A 23,151-nucleotide genomic window follows, 5' to 3' on the forward strand; every position below is an offset into this window, starting at 1 on the left:
TGGCGTGATTTCCTTCAGCAAGAAATCGATCCACGTTGCACTGTTCTTGACCCAGGCACAGTGAATGGGTACACAGTAAGAGAAATTCCTTGAATGCACTGAAGGCTGCTGATTAAGAGGTAATCGAGTTAAAGACTCTGGCAAAAAGCGCCATATAAATCCAGCTTTTATTATCATTAAAACAGAATTGTTATTGTCAAAGGAATTGATTCACTTTGATGAATGTAGAAAAAATTGTTTTTGAATTGTATGGGAGAAATACAGGATTCTCACTGTTAAATTGACCTCCCTTGCAGAAAGCCGTTCTTAGTAATAAGTAAACATTTAACGATCTGCATTATACTGGAATGCTGTTCTAAAATACAAATCTTGCAAAGTGTAGCAACAATTACCATTTTTTCACACAAGCTGATTCTATGAAAAATGTGAGATTATGACTTTGAAAAGCTATAATACTTACTTGCTCCTCCTTTTCCAAAACCTCACAGACCATGTCCATCCCTGTCGGCAGACTGGCCGTGTGGCGGCTCGAGATGTCTTTGACCAGGGTATCCCGAAGCATCCTGGCTGAACCCTGACAGTACGTCATGTCTGGACGGAAGATGTTCCTGAAGGAGTTCCTGGCAGCACACTTGCTCTTGCTGGGGAACTTCCCATCTGCCTCGGGTTTCATGGAGATCGCCGAGAGATGCGACTCCACCATGTGTCCTCCGACGTTGATCAGGTTCTTCTGGTAGATCGGGATGATCGAGGAGTGGTCTTCGGGGATCTCCTCGCCTTCGTCTTCGGAGCTGCTTGATGAGGGCGCTGCTGGTTCCTCACGGGTCAGTCCGCTGCGGGAACTTGATGCCTGATTGAAAACAGTTCGGACATGACGTCACCACTTACATGCCAGAATCTTGGGTCTTTTTATGGTGACACAACATTTGCTACGATCTTAATATCTCAGGGGGTATAGGGTTAGAGTAAGGTCTGAAGAAGAGTTTTTGGGTTAGAATAATGTAAAGATAAGGATTAGGGTTTATTTAATTAATTTGGGAGATCAGGTTTTAGGCTCAGCTTAACGTGCAGATTTTCCATCAGAGCAGTTATCGCCGGAACAATTGTCATGGAACCCTTTATATGAAGGCTTCGTATCAACAAATTTCAATAACAAATTTTCAATCAGCCAATCAGAGGCTGACTGGAACTCTCCTTAGGGTGACATTGGATAGAATTGGCTCCTTGATTGTCTGCATGCCATGATTTCTATCAACCAATAAAATTTAAAAGTAAAGGAATGTATTAACAGCAAACAATTATTTCAGGAGAAAGTCTATAAAATCAAGGTTAAATGCCACCATATAATGATAGATCTAGATCTGGTACATTGAAATAATCTTATCTTTGTAAAATCATGAAATATTTACTGAAAACCAATTATTTTGATGATCACTAACACAAAAAGACATACCCGGTTTGTGGAACTGTGGATAAATATTGTTTGGGAAAATACCAGACATTTTATGGAATCCGTTGCTTATTTTGCTCATTTCTCAGCAATTCCAATTTTTTTTCCCCAGAGCCATTTGCAACAGAGTTTTCATTTATTTATACATACAAACACTTGGGTGGTCATTTTATTGGATTCTGTTCGAACTCATTTTGAGATCGTTACCAGAACTGGTATTTATCCTTAAGAATATCAGTAGTTTCTAACAGTTGTTGGTGTAGCCTTACCCCTGACAAACTGCCTGAAACCCTCTCCAAGGTGACATCGGATAGAATCCTCTCAGTGATCGTCTGCGTGTCGTGTTCAGCAGTCAGCACAGCGCCCTCCATGACCAGGTGGCCGTCATCGGCCTTGTGCATGACCACGTGCAGGCCCTCGTCAACGTCGGTATCGCCCGAAGGGCCTCCGGCATGCTGGATCTCGTCCATGAGGATTGGGTTTTCCACGATGCCGATGACAGTATCGCCCTCTTCTTCGGCTTCGCTCTCGCTTTCACTTGAGGCTTGGGTGTGCGTGATGGACGGGATCGAGTCAACAGGTTCCTGATCAATGTGAGAAAAGAACAGAAAGAGATAACTTGACGGGTGCTTGAGTGCAAGTGGCCAAAAACTATTCCTGCGCCACAGCCATTTCTAGTGAGCAAGACGCAATGGACAAATGCCTACTTCAATTTACGGAAGCTTTAAAGTGACATCGACTTGTCGAGATAATTTACCTCGCCAATTTGACATATAAAAAGTAAATGGCAAGAATATTTTTATCCACAGCTCGATCTATAGCACGCCATGCCACAACCAGGTTTCGTTTCAAACAGGAGGTGGTGCATGCACAACGTGGATGTCACATTAAATCTCGCCATTTACTTTTTATAATCACTTTTACAACTTCTCATTGGTCGACTTGGCATCTTGACAAGTTGTTGGCACTTTAAAGCTTCCATTCAAATTTTCAAAGAATCGTCTGTTTACCTTAAAGATTTCAATGATGGATGAGAGATCCACTGCCTCGTCGGTCTCTTCACCAAGCCGGTCATCTAAATCATAGGATCTTTGACCTCCGTCACCCACTTCTTCTGCAGTCTGGATACGGGTTAGTGCGCCCTCTATGGCAGATGAGACAATGGTTCTGGCTAGCTCGGACGATGAAGGTCGCTAGTGTAAGAAAGTATGGTAAATGACATTAATTATAGTTTTTGTTTATATGCCACTTGAGTACTTATCCAATTGAAAAACAAAGAATAGGTTGCGGAATAAAAAGTGGATAGAAATGGAGATGAATTGGAAAAGGACGAAAAAGTGGAGATTTTAAAGTAGATTATTCTTATCAAAATGAGTGTAGTCCTTAAAGGACTGTAAACGAGGAGGATTGGAAAGCCGTGTAGTAGACAAGCTTTCTCCACTTTCTCGCCTTTCCATTTCATCTCCATTTCTATCCACCTTTCCTATCTCAGTCCTTCCAGGACTTTACACATGGTGTTCCGTAAACCACCTCCGCAATTGTTCATACCACCATGCAAACCCAGTGGATTAGTCTTCTGACTTTGAATCAGAGGGTCGTGGGTTCAAATCCCAGCCATGGCGTAATTTCCTTCAGCAAGAAATTTATCTACATTGTGCTGCACTCGACCCAGGTGAGGTGAATGGGTACCCGGCAGGATTAATTCCTTAAATGCATGAGCGCTGAAAGGCCGGGGTAATAATAATAACGTGCCTCGGAATAGAATATTTCTAGATAGATGGCGCTATATAAATGATTATTATTATTATTAATCTTTGCCAACTTATGTATCAGGTGACGAAACATATCGCTGCAGTTTACCTCATTCTTCACCATCTTCACAGGACTCGATGGACGGACAATCTCAATGGCGCTTTCTAGAACTTTAGAGACGATAGACTGAGCCCTTTCTTCAATCGTGGAAACCTACCACAAAAGGAAAGAAGAAAATCGGCTCATACTCTTATAAATTAGGCTCATTTTTATATGCGGAAGGCATGACCAGATAGAATGATGAAGTGCGCCCTCCTAAACTTAAGATACAATAGATGGAGTCCTTTCTTCAATAGTGGAAACCCAACACAAAAGGAAAGACAATACCTGGCTCATGGTCCAAAAAGTAGACTCATTTTTAGGTTATGAAATGAAAATGAGGAAGAGATGACATAAGACGTTTTAAAATATGATGGAGTGGCCTCAACTTAAGAGGCTGTGTTGTTTTTTATATAATTTATATCGATATGATAAAGTGACCAAAGATTCTTCTTTATCCTGGATAAAATATGATTTTCCTTTCTACTTATTTTCATTTTACCTATTTTCTATCACTATTTGCAAATCTATCTACGATGGAATCTGCAGCACAAGGTCAAAGTCAACCTTTCATAAAATCAGAATAATTGCGTAAACTGCGGTTTTCGCAGCAATCTAGGACAATCTAGTCCTGATAAAAATCTTCTACGGTTCATGCAAAATTCTCATGAAGTTTTTCTGAATGCCGTGTGTATCTTTGATCATCGATAAACTTACACAATAAACACCGAAACAAGTGAATAACATGACAGTTCCCATAAGAAGTCAATTCCACCCCTCCCCCTCAGAAAAAGGTAGATTTAAGTAAAACAGAAAAAAAATCAGCAAAGCATAATGCTGTAAATTTTGTCAAAATTAGATGATCACAAAAAAAGGTTATGGATTATTAAAGTTTTGCTAATTTTCACATAAGAGTTTACACACACAACATGGGCAATATGCAAATGAGAGAATCAATGATAACACACAGTTGTGGACAAAAGGTTAAAATAAAAACAATTGCCAATTGTTCAAGGAGGGATCCAATTTTTGTTTCACATGATAATGAGGGGGAAAAATGTTATATACAATAAAATACAAAATAGTTAGTGGGGGACATCATTGGTTCCATAACTGGCATATCAACTGGTACATGTATGTGCATATACCAGTTTTGTTAAATCTTGTTTTGTTAAATTTCAAAATGTCTTAACTTTTTTTTATTTCACATCCGATTTGGATGAGATTCTGTGTGTTAGCTTGTTTGATTTTTCCAATATTTAAATCAAATTTTGGTTTGGGTGAACTTGCCCTTTGAATATGGTAAATTATCAATTCCTCCACTGCCAACTCGTCCACTCACCACATGGTCTACTTTCATTTAGCCTAATGCCATTACGTCCATCAACATTTCATCTAAACAACCGTTTGATCCAATAACCATTTAGTCCAATCATCATTTCGTCTATTCACCATTTCATCTATGACCATTTCGTCTCGTAACCAGTTGGTCTAGTATCCATTTCATTTTCATTCATTTTGTACAATTAACACTTACTAGCCCAATTGGACCAAATGGAACACGGACTAAATGGCTATTGGACCAACTGGTTATTAGACAAAATGGTGAGTGGACGAATTGGCAATTAGACCATGTGGATAGTGGACGAACTGATGGTAGACCAAATAATAGCAGACGAGTTGGCAATTGGACGAACTGGCATTAGACGAATTGGAAATAAACCTTGCATACATACCTGCATCAAGGAAGGTTGCGTGTCTTCTACCTGGTTCAAGACATTCTTCAAAGCATCGGCAACCATCAGGCTAGCGTAAGGACTGACCTCACTCGCCTAGTAAGAGCAAGAAAAACAAGAATAGACGGTCAATATTCATCTGGGGGGGGGGGTATTTAACAAGGACTTGAGTGTGCGTTAAGGCCACCGCACACCTTACGATCCGTCTGGCCTACGACTGGCTTGCGACTGAGTGAGTAGAGATGAATCGCAAGGCAGTCATAATCATAAGCCTCGACACTGCACATCTTGCGATCCGACTGCCATGCTGTCTGCGACTCACGCACGCGCTTTATGCTTTTTGCCATAGCAACTGAGAAAATGGCGCTTACGACTGTGTATGCACGTTGTACACCATAAACATGTATGCGTCGTGCAACTCTGCTGTGTGATTGGCTGGAAGTTGGATTGAGCTTGCGATCCAGTCATAAGGATTCGACATGTCAAATCCTTACGATTTTCCTTGTGGCTTGTCTCTGACCGGTCTGCGACTCTCAAGCTGACAAGAGCTGTGACGTCACTCAGTCGCAAGCCACTCGTAGACCAGTTGGGTCGTAAGGTGTGCGGTGGCCTTTAAAGTCATGCTTAAATGCTAATGCGCACAAGATATGTAAAATGCATATTATTCATGAACTCTTTCTTATTCGCCGTTTGTATAAACAGAAATGCGACAAATATTTTGTAAGTCATGCAGATGCTTTTCTGCAAAAATAAATTGTGTGATTTTAGATGAAAGAAAGTTGTTCCAGTATCAGGTACCCTTTTAACAAGATACTTACATCAATGAAGACATCAGGACCACCAGACCTATAAAAGAACAAAACAAAAAAGAAATTACAATTATTTGAATGACGTATGCGTGAAGAGTAGTTATTACTACTTCTACTACTACTTATTTTACTACTTTTTTGTTTTGTTTTTACTACTCAATCACAAAAGGTTATTAAAATCAATAGCAAGTGGTAAGGAAGGAATCAAACCTAGTGTCACATTAAAATGAGGAAAGAAAAAAAAAAAGACATTTCAATGCAAAACTTAAAAATTAAAACTAAGCAGAACTTTGAAATATAATAACCATTTTCAAAATCTTACATTAGGAATTTTGATGGAATATTCAGCATTAGGCATATTGTAAACTGCAGGCAAGCCGGTCTTAATTAAGCCAATGAAAGTTGGGACGGGTGGGTTCATAGATTTAAGCATATATTTATCCATAAAAGATAATTGAAAACCAATATTAGTTAAAAATTTTAGTTAAGCAAAATACTGAATAAAATACTGAATATTCTGATTTAAGTATCGGATTGAATGTTGGCCCGGGGATTGCTGGAAAAGCAAATTTGAAGTGGGTAAATAAAATGTTATTATCAATTAATGTTTTCACCACCTCTCTGATGGAGATCGATCCTTCTGTCCATCCATCTTCCATGTGCCATCGTTTCCCTCTTCCCATTCCACGTCATCGAACTCTGGATCAGATTTCAGCTCCTTGAAGACGCCGGTGACGAGTTGCCTAGCAACCATGGTGAAGGAGTCCAGGACCTCTGGCATAGATACAGGAGCATCCCCCATAGACACAACTGAGATATTAAAAATAAAATAAATAAATGAATAAATACATGAGATTTGTATAGCGCACTTTCCATCTTGATTAGATGCTTGAGAGCAGAACAACAAAAACTATTTACATATAATACATGTCTGAACAATAAGTCAATGTCTATAAAAAAAAAACACTCTTATACAGGTATGTTTTCAGGTTGCCCTTGAAGGTGGTCACTGAAGTCTGGGTTTTCAAACTCTGTGGGAGAGAATTCCACAGGCTAGGCCCGATCCCCGCATGATTTCTTAGCAACTGGAATTTGTAAGAGATTAGATGATGAGGATCGAAAATTTCTTGAGGGTTAGTAATTATGCATCAAAGACCTATTGTAAATACCAGTTGTGGTAAAATCTCAAAATGAGTTTGAACATAATCCAATAACATGACCACCCAGGTGTTGGTATGTATAAATACAATATATGGGCCAAATGACTGGAAGAAAATTTGTAATTGATGAGAAATGAGTAAAATAAGCACAGAATTCAATCAAATGTCAGGCATTTTCCCAAATAATATTAATACTGTCCTACAAATGCTTTTCTGTGTTAGTGATCATGAGAATTATGGGTTTTGAGCTAAGATTTCATTTCACAAAGAGAAGTTTACATTACTGTACCAGATATAGAAATATGATAATACGGTGACAATTAACCTTGATTTAAAAGACTTTTTCAGGAAATAATTTTTGTTGCAACTTTCTTTTATCTTTAAAGAGAAATAATGCTGCCAATTTATGCGTTTTGTTATACATGGCACACTAACACTCATTATGAAGTTCTTGTTATACAGATAAATGATTAATCCTTATTCTTCCCGCATTGTGATGTCACTCTTTCACATTCATCTAGTGAGACTGGGCGACGTCATCATCAACACCATCGCATCACAGCCATCATCTCAATCATCGTATCATTGTGTTCATTATCATCATCATTATTATTATCATCACCATCGTCACAATCAATGTATCACAATCATTACCACCATCATCATCATCACCGCCATCATCGTCATCATCATCGTCAACATCATAACCATCATCATCATGATCACCACTATCATCATCATCACTATTACCATCATAATCATCAAGATGTTGCCTGTAGTCCCAGGCTCAAACTCTTCCACAATGGTCATCATCACTATCAACATCATCACTGTCATCAACCTCATCATCACCGTCATTATCATCATCATCATCACCATTATCATCATCATCATCATCATCGTCATCATCGTCATCAATTATCATCACCATCATCATCATCACCATTATCATCATCATCACCATTGTCATCATCACCATTATCATCATCATCATCATCATCACCTACATCATTATCACCACCATCATCATCATCACTATTACCATCATCAAGACGTTGCCTGTAGTCCCAGCCTCAAACTCCTCCACAATGGTCATCATCACCATCATCATCACTGTCATTATCCTCATCATCATCATAATCAAGATATCACCTACCTGAAGTCGGAGGCTCAAACTCCTCCACTATGGTGACAATCTCCTTGGAAAACTCTAAAAAGATGATAAATAAACCCACAAAAATATAAAAAAAGGAGATAGAAAATGCTATAGAATTTTTGCTTGTATGATCATACAGACAATATATGTCATAGAAAATAAAGAGGCATTAATAGGAGGAAATTATAATTTGTAAACAAATTTTCGGCATTACTCCTATGTGGAATACCACTGGTTCCATTTTTTTCTGACTTATGATTCTCATTACAAATCGAGCATGCGATCTTAAACACATAGGAGTAATGCCGAAAATTTGTTTACAAAAAATAATATATGTCATCATAAAAGTGAAATAAATGAAATAAATGAAGTGAATGAATGAACAAATGGAGAGGGAAAAATTAAATTAGGCAATTCTATACTGAAACCATTTATTTTTTCCTGGTTGGAAGTTGAATTCCAAAGATTTGCATTATTTCTGTGAAACAGTACTAGGCATGTCTTTATGAATATTCATTAGGTGGGCTGATGATGTCATATCCCCACTTGTTCTTTGTATTTTATATGAAATTAGGTTTATTGAAAAATTTTCTACCAAGAACTTAAAACAATTGGATTGAAAACTGATTAAGTGCATTAGTCATTTATTGCCGCAACTTATTTCATCATAATGCAGACACATAATTTACACAAGTATGAAAAAATTGAACATTTATTATTTCATGTAATAACATAAGAAAAGGGAAAGTGGGGATGTGACATCATCAGCCCACCTAATGAATATTCATGATGATGTGCATATAAATGTTTTCACAAAATATTGATAAATTTTAAAATTCAATAACTTGGTTATTTGTTATTCGATTTTGATGGAATTTTCAGCATTTTGCTCTGTGAATTTTACTCTATTTATTTAGATATAAATGTTTTCAGCCCGGACCATCACTTTAAATGATCAATGTGTTACCTGAGGATTTAACAGAAGGTAGAGAGGATGTTTCATAGATGACAATAGAGGGCGGGCCACTGCGACGTCTGTCTACTCCTGATTCATCTGAAAACGATCACAAAATGAAAATGTTAAAGCGACAATCACAATAGATGGTGGCCCATGACGGTCTTCAAACTGCCATAAACTGTGCATCATCATCATCATCATTCTCACCATCCTCACCGTCATCATCATCATCATCATCACCACCACCACCATCATCATCACTATCACCATCATTATCATCATCATCATCATCACCATCATCTCAATTACCATCAACATCAGCATAACCATCATCATCGCCATCATCATCATCATCACCATCACCACCATCACCATCACCATCATCATCATCATCACCATCACCATCATCATCATCATCACCATCATCATCATTATCATCATCCTCATCACCCCCACCTGAATAGATGATTGGAGGAAGCTTATCAGTACTAGTGGTAGTGGATCCCGTCTCCTCTTTCTCCTTGCAGAGTTTCTCTTTCACATTCCATGTTGTCATGTTGGTTGTCAGCTTGGGATTGATCGGTGGAAACCTCCTCCTCCCGCCTAATGGTAAGAAAGACAGTAGAGTACAGGGCCCTGTCTCACAAAGAGTTACGATTGATCCAATCAACCACAACTATGGAAAGCCAGCAACGCCAATATCTATAATACATGTTTGTTCATACATTTCCTAGATCAGCTGTGTATTCATGCATTCATTGCTTTCTTGAAAATTTGCCGTGCTCCTCTTTGTTTACAAATGACACGGTGCAAATTTCCTGAAGAAAAAAAATATGTTGATGGATTTCCATATACATGTACTTGAGGTTGATCCGAGCAATCGCAACTCTTTGTAAGACAGGGCCCCGAAGTATGGCATCACCAATTTTCCTTTATTTTGCATTTTTCCATTCTTTATACCAAATTTCAGTAGAGCATGATGAAAAACCTCCACAACACAAATTCGGTGGGAATCGGTCCATGATGTCTCAAGATATGAATTCATAGTTTATAGCCCCGCAGAAGCCAATGTATCATTGGCCTGTACAGACCGCACAGAAACGTTTGTTAGCACTTACAACACACCAACAGAGGCCCTGTTACAATCGGTAATGTCGCAGCGATGCCTTATGCCACAACAATGCGTTACTTACATCTTGGATCAAAGTTTAGCTTAAAGGACAAGTCCACCCCAACAAAAAGTTGATTTGAAAAAAGGGAGAAAAATCCAACAAGCAAAACACTGAAAATTTCATCAAAATCGGATGTAAAATAAGAAAGTTATGACATTTTATAGTTTTGCTTAATTTCTCAAAATAGTTATATGCACATCCAGATCGGTATGCAAATTGGCAGACTGATAACGTCATCCACTCACTATTTCGTTTGTATTTTATTATATGAAAAATGAAATATTCTAATTTTCACCTCCTTGTCAAGTGACACAAAGTTTTATTTCTGCCTGAACATGTGGAATTACCATTATTTTAATAGTTTATGGTTAAGTTAAGTTGGTCCTTATTGTCAAATCTGTAAAAATTGAAATATTGTATTATTCAAACAATAAAATACAAAAGAAATAGTGAGTGATGGACATCATTGACTCTCTCATTTGCTTATCACTGAGTTGTGCATTAACTGTTTTGTGAAAAATAAGCAAAACTTAAAAATGTCATAACTTTTTTATTTTACATCCGATTTCGATGAAATTTGCAGCGTTATGTTTGTTTGATTTTTCTATATCGATTCAAATGAACAATTTTCTGGGGTAGACTTGACCTTTAATTATCTGATAGATGTGACTGAACCTACTGTTAGCGATCTGTTAGGCTAACAGCGTTTCCGTGCGGCCAGTACTGGTTCATAAGAGGCCAATAATACATTGCTTTCAATGGGGCTAATTACATGCATGTCTTCATGGTTCCAATCTTGGGTCCACATGTCCTTTTCATATTCCTGTTCTGCACCGAGGTGTTAATTTTTTACCTTGTTATATTTCTACAATTTTGCAGTGGTATTTTTTTTTTTTTCTAATGCATCTCAAGATTATCTAATTAATTATTTTGGCACCCTTTTCAGTATTCCCTTTTTTGACGTGCAATATTTTGTGTAAGAGTATTTATATATTTTATTTATGTCTTGGGAGCGGCATGTGTGGGGGCTCATGCCTTCGGGCAACAGTGATGGATTTCGCTTTTGTGCCCCCTGACCCACATGCCGTTCCCGCATTTCTTTGCATGTTCATGTACTGTAATTTTTTAATTCTAATGTAATGTGTATGTACTTTTTATATTGGTCAAATAAATAATAATAATAGTAAGGTTTTGAATTTATAACGTTATATACGAGCAGGTACCCCATATATCTCGTAATATGATTTCCATAAATTCATTTTTTTAAATGAAACATGATGAATAAAGATATTATATAGAAGGGAGTATAAATGATGTGCCTAGCGATGTAACTTTTTAAAGTGAAATAACTTTCAATTTATTGAGAAAATTGAATTATGAGGAATTTATATCTTACAAAGTTACGATCGATCCAATCAATCATAACTATGGAAATCCATCCATGTCATATTTTTATCTACAGTTAATTTGCAAAATGTCCTTTGTAAACAAAGGAGAACACACCAAATTGTCAAGAAATCAATGAATTTATGGATATGCATTCATACATAGAAATTTCTTTGAACAAACATGCATTTTATATGTTGACTTTGCTGGCTTTCCATAGTTGCGATTGATCGGATCGATCGCAACTCTTTGTAAGATGGGGCCCAGTATTACAAAGAATTACGATTGATCCAATCAACTTAAAGTCTATGGAAATCCAACCATGTCATGATTTTTATCTCCAGGAAATTTACATGTCTTGTCTAAATAAGGAAAAGCACACTGAATTTTCGAGAAAACAATCAATGCACATCATATCAGTAAAATATTCTGAACAAACATGCATTTTAGATGATGACATTGCTGGCTTTCCATAGTTGTGGTTGATCGGATCAAGCATAACTCTTTGTAAGACGGGACCCAGAAAATCTAAATTCTTAAAATTTGTAATTCCATTGTTCTTAGATAGATTTTCATCAGGTATTCACCAATATCTATTTTTTTTTTCTTCATTTTTCTGCATTAATCACGGTGAACTTCCCCTTATGAGTCAACTTCCAAATACAGCCTGACCCCTTTCATACTTACGTTTCGGTCCTGCGGTGTATTTACGGCACAAGTCCTCTACTTTCTTCTCAAGTCGCTCACCAACGAAGACCTCCTTTCGTAAAGCCGACTTTTGTCTATATTCTCTAATACTGGTGAGATAATCTGCGAACAGGAAAACAACATGACTTTTTGTTCTTTATCACAGCACCCTACATGGGAATCGGTGATACAACATTTGCTCCTGCAACATTAGTCCAGATTGGACCTTGTTGTTTGGAAGTGCCCTTTTCAAAAGCTAACATAGAGGGCACATGTCTCCCAATCTCTAATCAGCGCCAATCCACTCATCTTGGGGAGGGAAGATGAGTGGATTGGTGCTGATTAGAGATTGGGAGACATGTGCCCTCTATGTTAGCTTTTGAAAAGGGCACTTCCAAACAACAAGGTCCAATCTGGACTACTGCAACATTTGCTACAGTCTTAATATCTCAGGGGCATATGGTTAGAGTTAGGGTTGAAATAGAGTTTTTGGTTCAGAATTATTAAGGATTGGGGTTTATCTAGTGGTGGAGGTTAGGTTTTAGGTTCGGCTTAACGTGCAGATTTTCCTTCGGAGCAATTGTCGCCAGAGCAAATGTCATGGAACCTGGAAATCAATGGCCTGCGCCCAGTGTTGCGTTATAACAGGGGAAATGAACTATTCTCGTCTTCTATTTGAATTCATCTCTTACTTTGTATTCATTTATTATTTCATTGCATTATGTATTTCTCTATCAATTCAATATTTTACCTTTTCACTTACTCATTAGTAGTTCCTTTGTGTATCGATCTTAAATCTATCGTTTATATTTTATTTCATTTATCTATCTTTCTGGTGAATTCTCTTCTACATTTACTCAAGTACTAGTGTGGGTTTCTGTTGATCAGTTTTAAAGTTATATATAATTCTAAAACTTAGAATGATCTCTATCAAAGTCAATAAAAATCTCAAAATTCATTTTGGTGACTTATTGTAGCTTTGAGGTGGCAGGTCACATATTTTTTAACATTAGTGTTTGCTCAGTAGAGCATTCAAGCCCCGGCGGCATCAAAACAAATTGTTAAAATATGGGAAAATTATTGCTACCCTGTTTGGTGTTCAACGATTTAAAGGAGAATGAAACTCTTGGAGCAAGCTAGCTTTTGTGAAAGCAGAAAAATCAAAGAATAAGATCAACAAAAGTTTGAGTAAAATAGGACTAGCAATAGAAGAGTTATGAGCATTTGAATGTCGAGATCACTAATGCTATGGAGATCCTCCGATTGGCAATGCGACCAAGATCTATGATGTCACAGATGAACAACTCTCCCCTTTTGGACACTGAAAATATACCCCAAAACATCTCTTTTTGCTCATTCTAATCATATGACAAACGATTCATCAATGATATAATGTTGTGAAACCTCTGTACTTGTCCTCTCATAAACAGAACACCTCACCTTGTGATAGACTCTATAAAAGTGAGAATATAAGTGAAATAAGTACTAAAGTAATGAGGGAGTTGTACGTGTGTGACATCACAGATCTTGGTCGCATTGCCAATGGGAGGATCTACAAGGCATTAGTGATCTCGACATTCAAATGCTCATAACTTTCTTATTATTCATTCAATCTTCCTCAAACTTTCAACAATATGTTTCTTTGATTTTTCTCTTTGATATGGATTCAGCTGGTTTCAAGGGTTTCATTCTCCTTTAATATCTCAGGGGCATATGGTTAGAGTTAGGATTGAAATAGAGTTTTTGGTTCAGAATTATTAAGGATTAGGGTTTATTTAGTGGTGGAGGTTAGGTTTTAGGTTCGGCTTAACGTGCAGATTTTCCTTCGGAGCAATTGTCGCCAGAGCAAATGTCATGGAACCTGGAAATCAATGGCCTGCGCCCAGTGTTGCGTTATAACAGGGGAAATTAACTATTCTTGTCTTCTATTTGAATTCATCTCTTACTTTGTATTCATTTATTATTTCATCGCATTATGTATTGCTCTATCAATTCAATATTTTACCTTTTCACTTACTCATTAGTAGTTCCTTTGTGTATCGATCTTAAATCTATCGTTTATATTTTCTTTCATTTATCTATCTTTCTGGTGAATATTCTTCTGCATTTACTCAAGTACTAGTGTGGGTTTCTGTTGATCAGTTGTAAAGTTATATATAATTCTAAAACTTAGAATGATCTCTATCAAAGTCAATAAAAATCTCAAATTTCATTTTGGTGACTTATTGTAGCTTTGGGGGTGGCAGGTAACATATTTTTTAACATTAGTGTTTGCTCAGTAGAGCATTCAAGCCCCGGCGGCATCAAAACAAATTGTTAAAAGATGGGAGAGTTATTGCTACCCTGTTTGGTGTTCAACGATTTAAAGGAGAATTAAACTCTTGGAGCAAGTTAGCTTTTGTGAAAGCAGAAAAATCAAAGAATAAGATCAACAAAAGTTTGAGTAAAATAGGACTAGCAATAGAAGAGTTATGAGCATTTGAATGTCGAGATCACTAATGCTATGGAGATCCTCCCATTGGCAATGCAACCAAGATCTATGATGTCACAGATGAACAACTCTCCCCTTTTGGACACTGAAAATATACCCCAGAACATATCTTTTCGCTCATTCTAATCATACATGTATGACAAACGATTCAGCAATGATATAATGTTGTGAAACCTCTGTACTTGTCCTCTCATAAAGAGAACACATCACCTTGTGATAGACTCTATAAAAGTGAGAATATAAGTGAAATCAATCAGTGTCATAATTTTTTCAACAGGAAATTTGCACAATGTCCTGTTCGAACAAAGAGAAGCGCAGTGAATGCATGAATATACATCATAGCTAGAAAATATTTTGGACACACATGCATAATAGATGTTGATGCAGACCTGCCAACCTCTGGGAATAAAGAACTGTATTCTATGATAAAAAAAAACTGTATTTTTCTCCAAAAAAGTGTATTTCATAATAAAATGCTTGGCGCACTTGCTCATCACGGCGCTCAAGCTGCGTGCACGCTAAAATGCGCACTGCTCTTGCAGATGAAAAAAACAACATTAAAACATGTGTATATCTTCACCCTGGTTTGAACAAAATGATTGGAAAAAAAAAAAAAGTTACCTGAAATTACATTGATCTAATAACCATATTTGTGCACGTTTTATGAAATAGAGACATATAGAGATTATTATTATTTTTTTTTAATCAAAAACGTATTTTTCAAAGAAAAAAAGTACTGCCGTATTTTGGTTGCAAAAACGTACTAAATACGGCTAAAACGTACTGGTTGGCAGGTCTGCAGAGGCTGCTGGGCCAATGATCAATTGGACAAAGGGAATTTTGAAAGGATTTATGTTTCTGATTTCTATCTCCAAAAAAATAAAATATGTTTTTTTTTCTTTGTTTTATGGAATTAATAATGATAACTTAGTCATATATACCGCTTTACAATGTAGAAATTTGAAATATTCAAACAAAAGTGATTTAGAAATTATGTAACAATAAATTTTAAAAACATCAAGGTCACTGTAAATGGAGCTATGAATATGCCTTTTCATGAGATAAGTCTTTGAATTGGATCTGAACAATGTGATATTGGGGATGCAACGAACGGAAGAGTATTTCAAAGATGTGTGCAAAGCTTGAAAAGGACCTATCACCAAAAATATGTAGTTTTTGCTTCTCCGATAGTTAAGTAATGAAGGGACATACTGGGAATGTATGCCAGGATTAATTCAGAGAGATATTTTTTTGGAGCATGTCCATGAAGAGATTTGATTGTTTGAAGAACGTTGAACTGTATGCGTGATTTGATGGGGAAGCCAGTGCAATTGTTTAAGAGAAGGTATTATATGCAGACCTGCCAACCTTTTACAAAAAAAAAGTATTCTTAGAAGGAAAAAAGAGTATTTATTGGCAAAAAAAGGTATTTTTAAAACTTTGTCTCAATGTAACGATCGCCAGCCTGTTGTAGTGAGATCGGTAAAAAAACATGTGAAATGACTCTACAGGTGTACTTGAAAACTTGATAATTCACCCTTTTAAACATGTGCTCGTACGCAAGAATTTACTTGTTCTTTTCATGCAACAAGTTACTGGCCCGACAGTGATTTTTACCGGTCTGGGACCGTCGGACCGGCGCTAGTGTCACGCACTGTGTATAATACATACTCCATGATTGGAAAAATAACAAATCATACAAAAAAAGTATTGGTGTATTCATAGCAAAAAAGAGGAACAAATACTCTATAAAGGGAACGGTTGGCATGTCTGTATGTGGTCATGTTCTTTAGTGAGGGAAACTAGACGGGCTGCCGAGTTTTGAAATCTCTGCAGCCTTGAATTATACAGAAGTGCATGGTCACCTTCCTGCGTTTCCCATTGCTTAGCAACCATTTCCTCCCTCCTTAGCACTCGCTCTTGCATCTCCTCTTTCTTCTGAGCCTCCAGGAGTTTTTCTCTCATCATCCTCTTCGCCCGGGCGAGTTCTCGACGAGTCCATTGGTCTTCCAACTGTAAAGTCACGACAGGCAAAGAAAAATATTTTTTTATTTTCAGGGGCTACTTTTAACAACCTACTGCCTAACTCTGCAACATTGGACAAGCATTAACATGGCAGTGAATAGGCATTATTCCGAGGCTTTATTTAAAAAAAGAAATTTCCATGGCTTGTTGCTCATTTTTTTTTTAAATTAGATTTTTCTTAATTTGATTTCTTTTCTTTTCTTTCTTTCTTTCTTTGTTTTTTTCTTTCTTTCTTTCTTTCTTTATTTAATTAATTATTTATTTATTTATATATTTATTTCATTATTTATTTATTTATTTATTTATCTAACTATTCATTTATCTAATTAATTGATTTTCATTTATTAATTTTTTCTTAATTTGATTTATTTATTTACTTAATTCATTTTTTTTTTTTTTTTTTTTGGGGGGGGGGGGCGGGGAGGGAATCACCCCGAGCCCTTCGGGACAATTTTTCCCCTGGTCAGGGGGAGTTTGTAAGAACAGTTGCATTACTCTAGCTTTTAATCCAATTAGTCCACTGATCTTCAACTTTGACAATGTTTACATTGCCCCCAAAATGGATAACAAACAGAGGTTTGAACCCTTACTGAAACACCTTTAAGCCTCAAAATGGCAACACTAGCATTTACATTCATCGCTGCATATTATCCTTAATTTTCATGATGGTGCTATAAATTTGAATTAAAAAAAATCAATTGCTTCCTGATTATTTTGAATTACCCTTTTCTCCTTTTCCTCCTCCTCCTTTTCATGTTGAGCTTTCAGTTGCTCCTCTCGTCTGATCTCCTCCGACGTTCTTTTAGCTTTGATCGAGTTCTTCTTTAATTGAGCCTGTTATGATTGAGAGTCAGGGTTGAAAAAACAATTGTACATCTAAGTTGCATTCTCTATTCTCTTAAAGGACAAGTCCACCCCCCAAAAAAATTGATTTGAATAAAAAGAGAAAAATCCAACAAGCATAACACTGAAAATTTCATCAAAATCGGATGTAAAATAAGAAAGTTATGACATTTTAAAGTTTCGCTTATGTTCACAAAACAGTTATATGCACATCCTGGTTTATATGCAAATGAGGAGACTGATGACATCATCCACTCACTATTTCTTTTGTATTTTATTATATGAAATATTCTAATTTTCTCCTCATTGTCAAGTGAAACAGTGATTAATTCCTCCCTGAACATGTGGAATTAGCATTGTTTGATAGTATATGATTCAGTCAAGTCGGTCCCTACGGTCAAATCTGTAAAAAATGAAATATTGTATAATTCAAACAATAAAAAACAAAAGAAATAGTGAGTGATGGACATCATCGACTGACTCATTTGCATGTCACTGAGTTGTGCATTTCATTGTTTTGTGAAAAATAGGTGAAACTTTAAAATGCCATAACTTTCTTATTTTACATCCGATTTTGATGAAATTTTCAGTGTTATGCTAGTTTGATTTTTCTCTATTTATTCAAGTCAACATTTTGCTGGGGTGGACTTGACCTTTAAGTATCAATAAAATGGGTAATGGCCAAACAGTGTCTCATTTTAAGAGAGCAAATATTGAGTAAAACAAGACACTATTTTATGAGTAAATCATTTTAATGCAAGGGTTGACCAAGGTTTATTTTCATTTTTTTTTTCAATGTTCTTTTGAATTCTTTTTTTTTTATATACACTGTAGCTCATGACCACAACATTCATAAAATTGTTTAAAAAATAATGAAATATACATTATATCTACCGGTAATCATCACAACCATCACCGCCATTATGACCCTCAACATGCCACTATCACTTTACTATCATCAAAATCAAAACTATCACCACCACTATCACTATCACAATCATCATCATTACCATCATCATTATCATCATCACTGCCATCACCAACTTCACCATCACCATCATCATCATCATCATCATCATCATCATCATCATCATCACCATCATCATCACCATCATCATCATCATCATCATCATCATCATCATACCCATCATCATCATCACCACCATCACCATCATCATCATCACCATCATTTATCATCATCATCATTATCATCATCACCATTTTCATCACTACCACCACATCATCACCATCATCATCATCACTGCCATCACCAACTTCACCATCACCATCATCATCATCACCACCACCACCATCATCATCATCATCATCACATTCACAAATCAACACCACTATCTTTATCACCACCAAGAATATAATTATCATCACTGCATCCACAACTATCATCACCACATCACCTTCATTATAATCATCATCACCATCACTGCCATCACCATCATCATCATCACCATCACCATCATCACCATCATCATCATCACTGCCATCACCATCACTGCCATCATCATCACCATCACCACCACCACCATCGTCGTCATCATCATCATCATCATCAATGCCATTACCAACTTCACCAGCATCATCATCATCATCGCCCTCATCAACTTCACCATCATCATCATCATAATCATCACCACCACAACTATCATCACTTCATTATAATCATCATCACCAGCACAATCAACGTCAACACTGCTACTACCACTATCACCACCACCACCCTATATCATCCTCCTCCTCACCTCCTCTTCCAGTGTTGCCCTGATGTTGTGATGCTTCTCCTCGCTCTCCTTCCGTCTGCTCTGCTGGAGCGCCTTCTTCTTACGTCGCTGGTCCAACAGCCTCATCATCGTCTTCCTGTAGTCATTCTGGAGCTTACGAGATAACCTATCATAGAGCGAAACAGTAATTATTTATTTGAAGAATCATTACTTTGGGTGATCTTACTATCGTTGTTATCATCATGGACACTTTATACTATTTTTTCTTCTTAACTTTGTCCTTGAGAAAATGTTCCTCCTTAATGAGAGAAACTTTGATTAACAAATCTCTCTCTCCCTCTCTAAATTATTCTTTCTTGATATCTTTCTTCCCTCTCTCAATAAGAAATGCAATATCTATTACAAACTTCAAAACTTAACTAAGAACCTACCTTTTTTCAAGAGTTTCAAGAAATAAGTGACTTTTTGAATACTATGATTTTTAGAGATAGTAGGCTACCCTTTTCCAGTTGAATTGTACTCTTGTGTACATTATTTATCTTGCTTACTATTTTACGTTTTAAGTATTGTAATGCGCAGTTGAGTATATACATGCACAAATAAAAATTACGCAGTATAAATGTAAAATTACTATTATTATTATTATTTTTATTCTGCATAACAAAAGACTTTAATATCTAACAGATCTTTCTCATTGGAATTATATCCTTGCAAATATGCTGTTTGCACCAATCATGCTTCCCTTTTTCTCTCTTTCTTCCTCGCTATTAAACTTTCTCCTGCTTTAAATGAAAGAATGGATATTTCTATTTAAATCACTTTATGGTTATGACATTTTTTACCTGATTGCTAAGAAGGCATGAATGCTTGTAAGCAAGCAACCAGAAAACCAATGGCTTAAGGTCCTCTCGGAGGGACCTGTTCATGAGGATTAATGACTTGCCAAAGGGCACCAGCGCACCAAGTGGGAATCAAATCCGGGTCATCGGAATCCGAAACCCCCGCTCTCCGGACTGAAGCTATCGCGCCTCCCTTGCATAATATGTAGGCCTATTGCTGTTTTTCTTTTCAATCCACTCCCATACTTCTTTCTTTATTTCTCTCTCTCTAACTTTCTTCTGGTTAGTAATTAATACGAAAAATTCATGTTAAAGTACATCTTCCTTGCCAGGAGTAAACGCTTATGAAAAATATGCTTTGTTTGCAACTCCACCCCATACTTCTTTCTTTCTCTCTAACTCTCTTTACAAAAATAAAAATAAAGAGTCTTTCATATGTATATCTTCCTTGCGGAATTCATAAAACCTTGCAAAAAAAGGCTTTGTTCGTACTGCCCCCTTCCCCTACTTACTTTTTTCTTTCCTTCTCCCTAGCTTTCTTCTGCTTAATGAGAGAATCTTTGATAAGCCGGTCTCTCTCGCTAACATCTTTGCGGATGCTCTGTTTGCGCTGCCGGTGGAGCCGGTCTCTGTCCTTGAGCAACTTGGGGACGGAAAAAGACGGCGAGAGAAAATGGGTAGACAGGTAGAGAGATGGAGATATAGAGAAAGAGAATGAAAGGAGGAGAGAGATAATGACAGAGATAGAATGAGTACGAGGGAAATGATAAAGTGAGGAAGGAAGAAAGAGAGAAGAGAGAGAGAGAAGTCAGAGAGATAAACAATAGAAAAAGGGAAAAGCAAGAAACAGATTTAGAGATGGGGAATGTTGAAGCACCCATAAAGGAAAAGAAATGATTTATGTATGTGTATAGCAAGAAAAGAATGGAAAATAGAAAAGGACAAGATCACAATGTGTGACATAACATTCCACACGGTAATAACAGACAGAAAAGGAAAACGTGAGGTACAGAACATGTATGGGTTGAATGAAGCCAGTGATGTGGTCAGACCCGTAACGCGACATTTGCTCCTGCGACAATTGCCCGGGGGGGGGGGCAGTCAAATATATTGCTGTACACACGTGTGACCAAAAAACGTGTTTAAAGGGGTGTTTTTTTTTCAGTTTTGGACGCGGTCTGCGCATGGACTCGTTAAGGGTATCAAAAACACAGATTTTCAATAAAAAGGGTGGTTTTGAAAGACTGGTCAATGGTCAATCGCGGGGTCAAACGTATTTAGGGTATTTTTTTCTCTAAGCTTTTTTCAAAGACTCGCCAAACGTGTTTAAAGTATGTTTTTTTTCACAAGCTTTTTCCCCAAGGTCATATTTTGGCGACAACTTGTTTGGGGGCCGAGAATGTGTAAATAAAGCCCGCGAAAAACTTGTTTAGGGGGCTATTTTGCACACAGAGAAAAACTCGTTTAGGGGGTGTTTGGAAATTCCTTGGTCACGCGTGTGTACAGCAATATATTTGACTGGCCCCCCCATGGACAATTGCTCCACCGCTAATTTCTCTACAGATAGAGGGTGGGAGTAAGGGTGCTGTGGCAGGGTTTTGTTCAGGATCATATGGGGATTAGGATTTAAAAGTTAAGCTAAAATGCGAAGCTCGGGTTTATGTTTGGCTTAAAGGTAAAAGAATGTAGCTGCAGTCAACAGTTATTTCATGAGAAAGTCTTTAAAAATCAAGGATGATCGTAACCATATCACGGTAGATCTACATGTACCTGTAGATCTGGGGCCTGTTGAAGAAAGAGTTGCATTTAAACGCACATCAAAATATCAAACGCAAGTCCCGAATACGGTTGCTTCATTGGCTGAAAATCAAGTTGCGCAAGATCATGGTGTGTGCTCTGCAAAGGCTGGGCTAATTTTAGCACTTGCATGTATTAGACTACCCTACTGGGTGCAGTGTATGCTTGCTCATGTCTGTGTTTTAAGGATATGCCTCTCGCATCAATATGAAATGTGCAAAGACTTAAAGGACAAGTCCACCCAACAAAAAATTGATTTGAATAAAAAGAGAAAAATCCAACACTGAAAATTTCATCAAAATCGGATGTAAAATAAGAAAGTTATGGCATTTTAAAGTTTCGCTTAATTTCACAGAACAGTTATATTCACATCCTAGTCAGTATGCCAATGGGGAAACTGGTGACGTCTTCCACTCACTATTCATTTTGTATTTTATTATATGAAATATGAGATATTCTTATTTTCTCCTCATTGTCAAGTGCAACAACAATAAATTCCTCCTGACGATGTGGAATAATTATTGTTAAATACTATATGGTTCAGTCAAGTTGGTCCTTATCGTCAAATATGTAAAAAATGAAATATTGTATAATTCAAACAATAAAAAACAAAAGAAATAGTGAGTGAGGGACATCATCAACTCTCTCATTGGCATGTCACTGAATTGTGCATACATGTATAACTGTTTTGTGAAAAATAAGCGAAACTTAAAAATGTCATAACTTTCTTATTTTACATCCGATTTTGATGAAATTTTCAGCGTTATGCTAGTTTGATTTTTCTCTTTTTATCCAAATCAACATTTTTCTGGGGGGGACTTGACCTTTAAAAGCTCACCATTCTCTTCCGTTCCTGTGTGATCTTTTCAAGTTGTACAGATTTCAGATACTGGTGATAATCGTTGAACTCTTTCAGTGTACATTTGACCTGTAGGAACAAACAAAGGGGAACAAAAGTGCATCAACTTTTTTTCATCTGTCCAACTATCTAGTCATTTCATATAAATCCATCATTTTCAGCCTGCCAGAACATCAAGAGAAGCTGGTTTAATGAG

The 23,151-nt window shown here is 36.9% G+C and overlaps 1 protein-coding gene across 3 annotated transcripts in view; it reads right to left on the reverse strand.

Annotated features, from left to right (window-relative positions):
- The window catches only part of LOC129263385 (mucin-2-like), a 46,720-nt gene that overhangs the window by 16,189 nt on the left and 7,380 nt on the right, over positions 1 to 23,151 (reverse strand). For 2 of the 3 annotated variants that reach the window (XM_064100884.1, XM_064100883.1), the window contains exons 5-19: positions 22,935 to 23,024; positions 19,482 to 19,626; positions 17,605 to 17,715; positions 16,722 to 16,869; positions 12,366 to 12,488; positions 9,577 to 9,723; positions 9,130 to 9,216; positions 8,163 to 8,216; positions 6,464 to 6,656; positions 5,856 to 5,883; positions 5,038 to 5,133; positions 3,311 to 3,415; positions 2,461 to 2,643; positions 1,720 to 2,034; positions 461 to 850 (exon numbers count right to left, since the gene is read on the reverse strand). In XM_064100884.1, the coding sequence (XP_063956954.1) occupies positions 461 to 850; positions 1,720 to 2,034; positions 2,461 to 2,643; positions 3,311 to 3,415; positions 5,038 to 5,133; positions 5,856 to 5,883; positions 6,464 to 6,656; positions 8,163 to 8,216; positions 9,130 to 9,216; positions 9,577 to 9,723; positions 12,366 to 12,488; positions 16,722 to 16,869; positions 17,605 to 17,715; positions 19,482 to 19,589 (2,088 nt within the window). In that variant the 5' untranslated portion in view covers positions 19,590 to 19,626; positions 22,935 to 23,024. Of the gene's footprint in view, positions 1 to 460; positions 851 to 1,719; positions 2,035 to 2,460; positions 2,644 to 3,310; positions 3,416 to 5,037; positions 5,134 to 5,855; positions 5,884 to 6,463; positions 6,657 to 8,162; positions 8,217 to 9,129; positions 9,217 to 9,576; positions 9,724 to 12,365; positions 12,489 to 16,721; positions 16,870 to 17,604; positions 17,716 to 19,481; positions 19,627 to 20,811; positions 20,943 to 22,934; positions 23,025 to 23,151 lie in introns of all 3 variants that reach the window. The other variant, XM_064100882.1, reaches the window with a different exon arrangement.

The sequence above is a fragment of the Lytechinus pictus genome, chromosome 6 (genome assembly GCF_037042905.1).
Source record: "Lytechinus pictus isolate F3 Inbred chromosome 6, Lp3.0, whole genome shotgun sequence".
Lineage (NCBI taxonomy): Eukaryota > Metazoa > Echinodermata > Echinoidea > Temnopleuroida > Toxopneustidae > Lytechinus > Lytechinus pictus.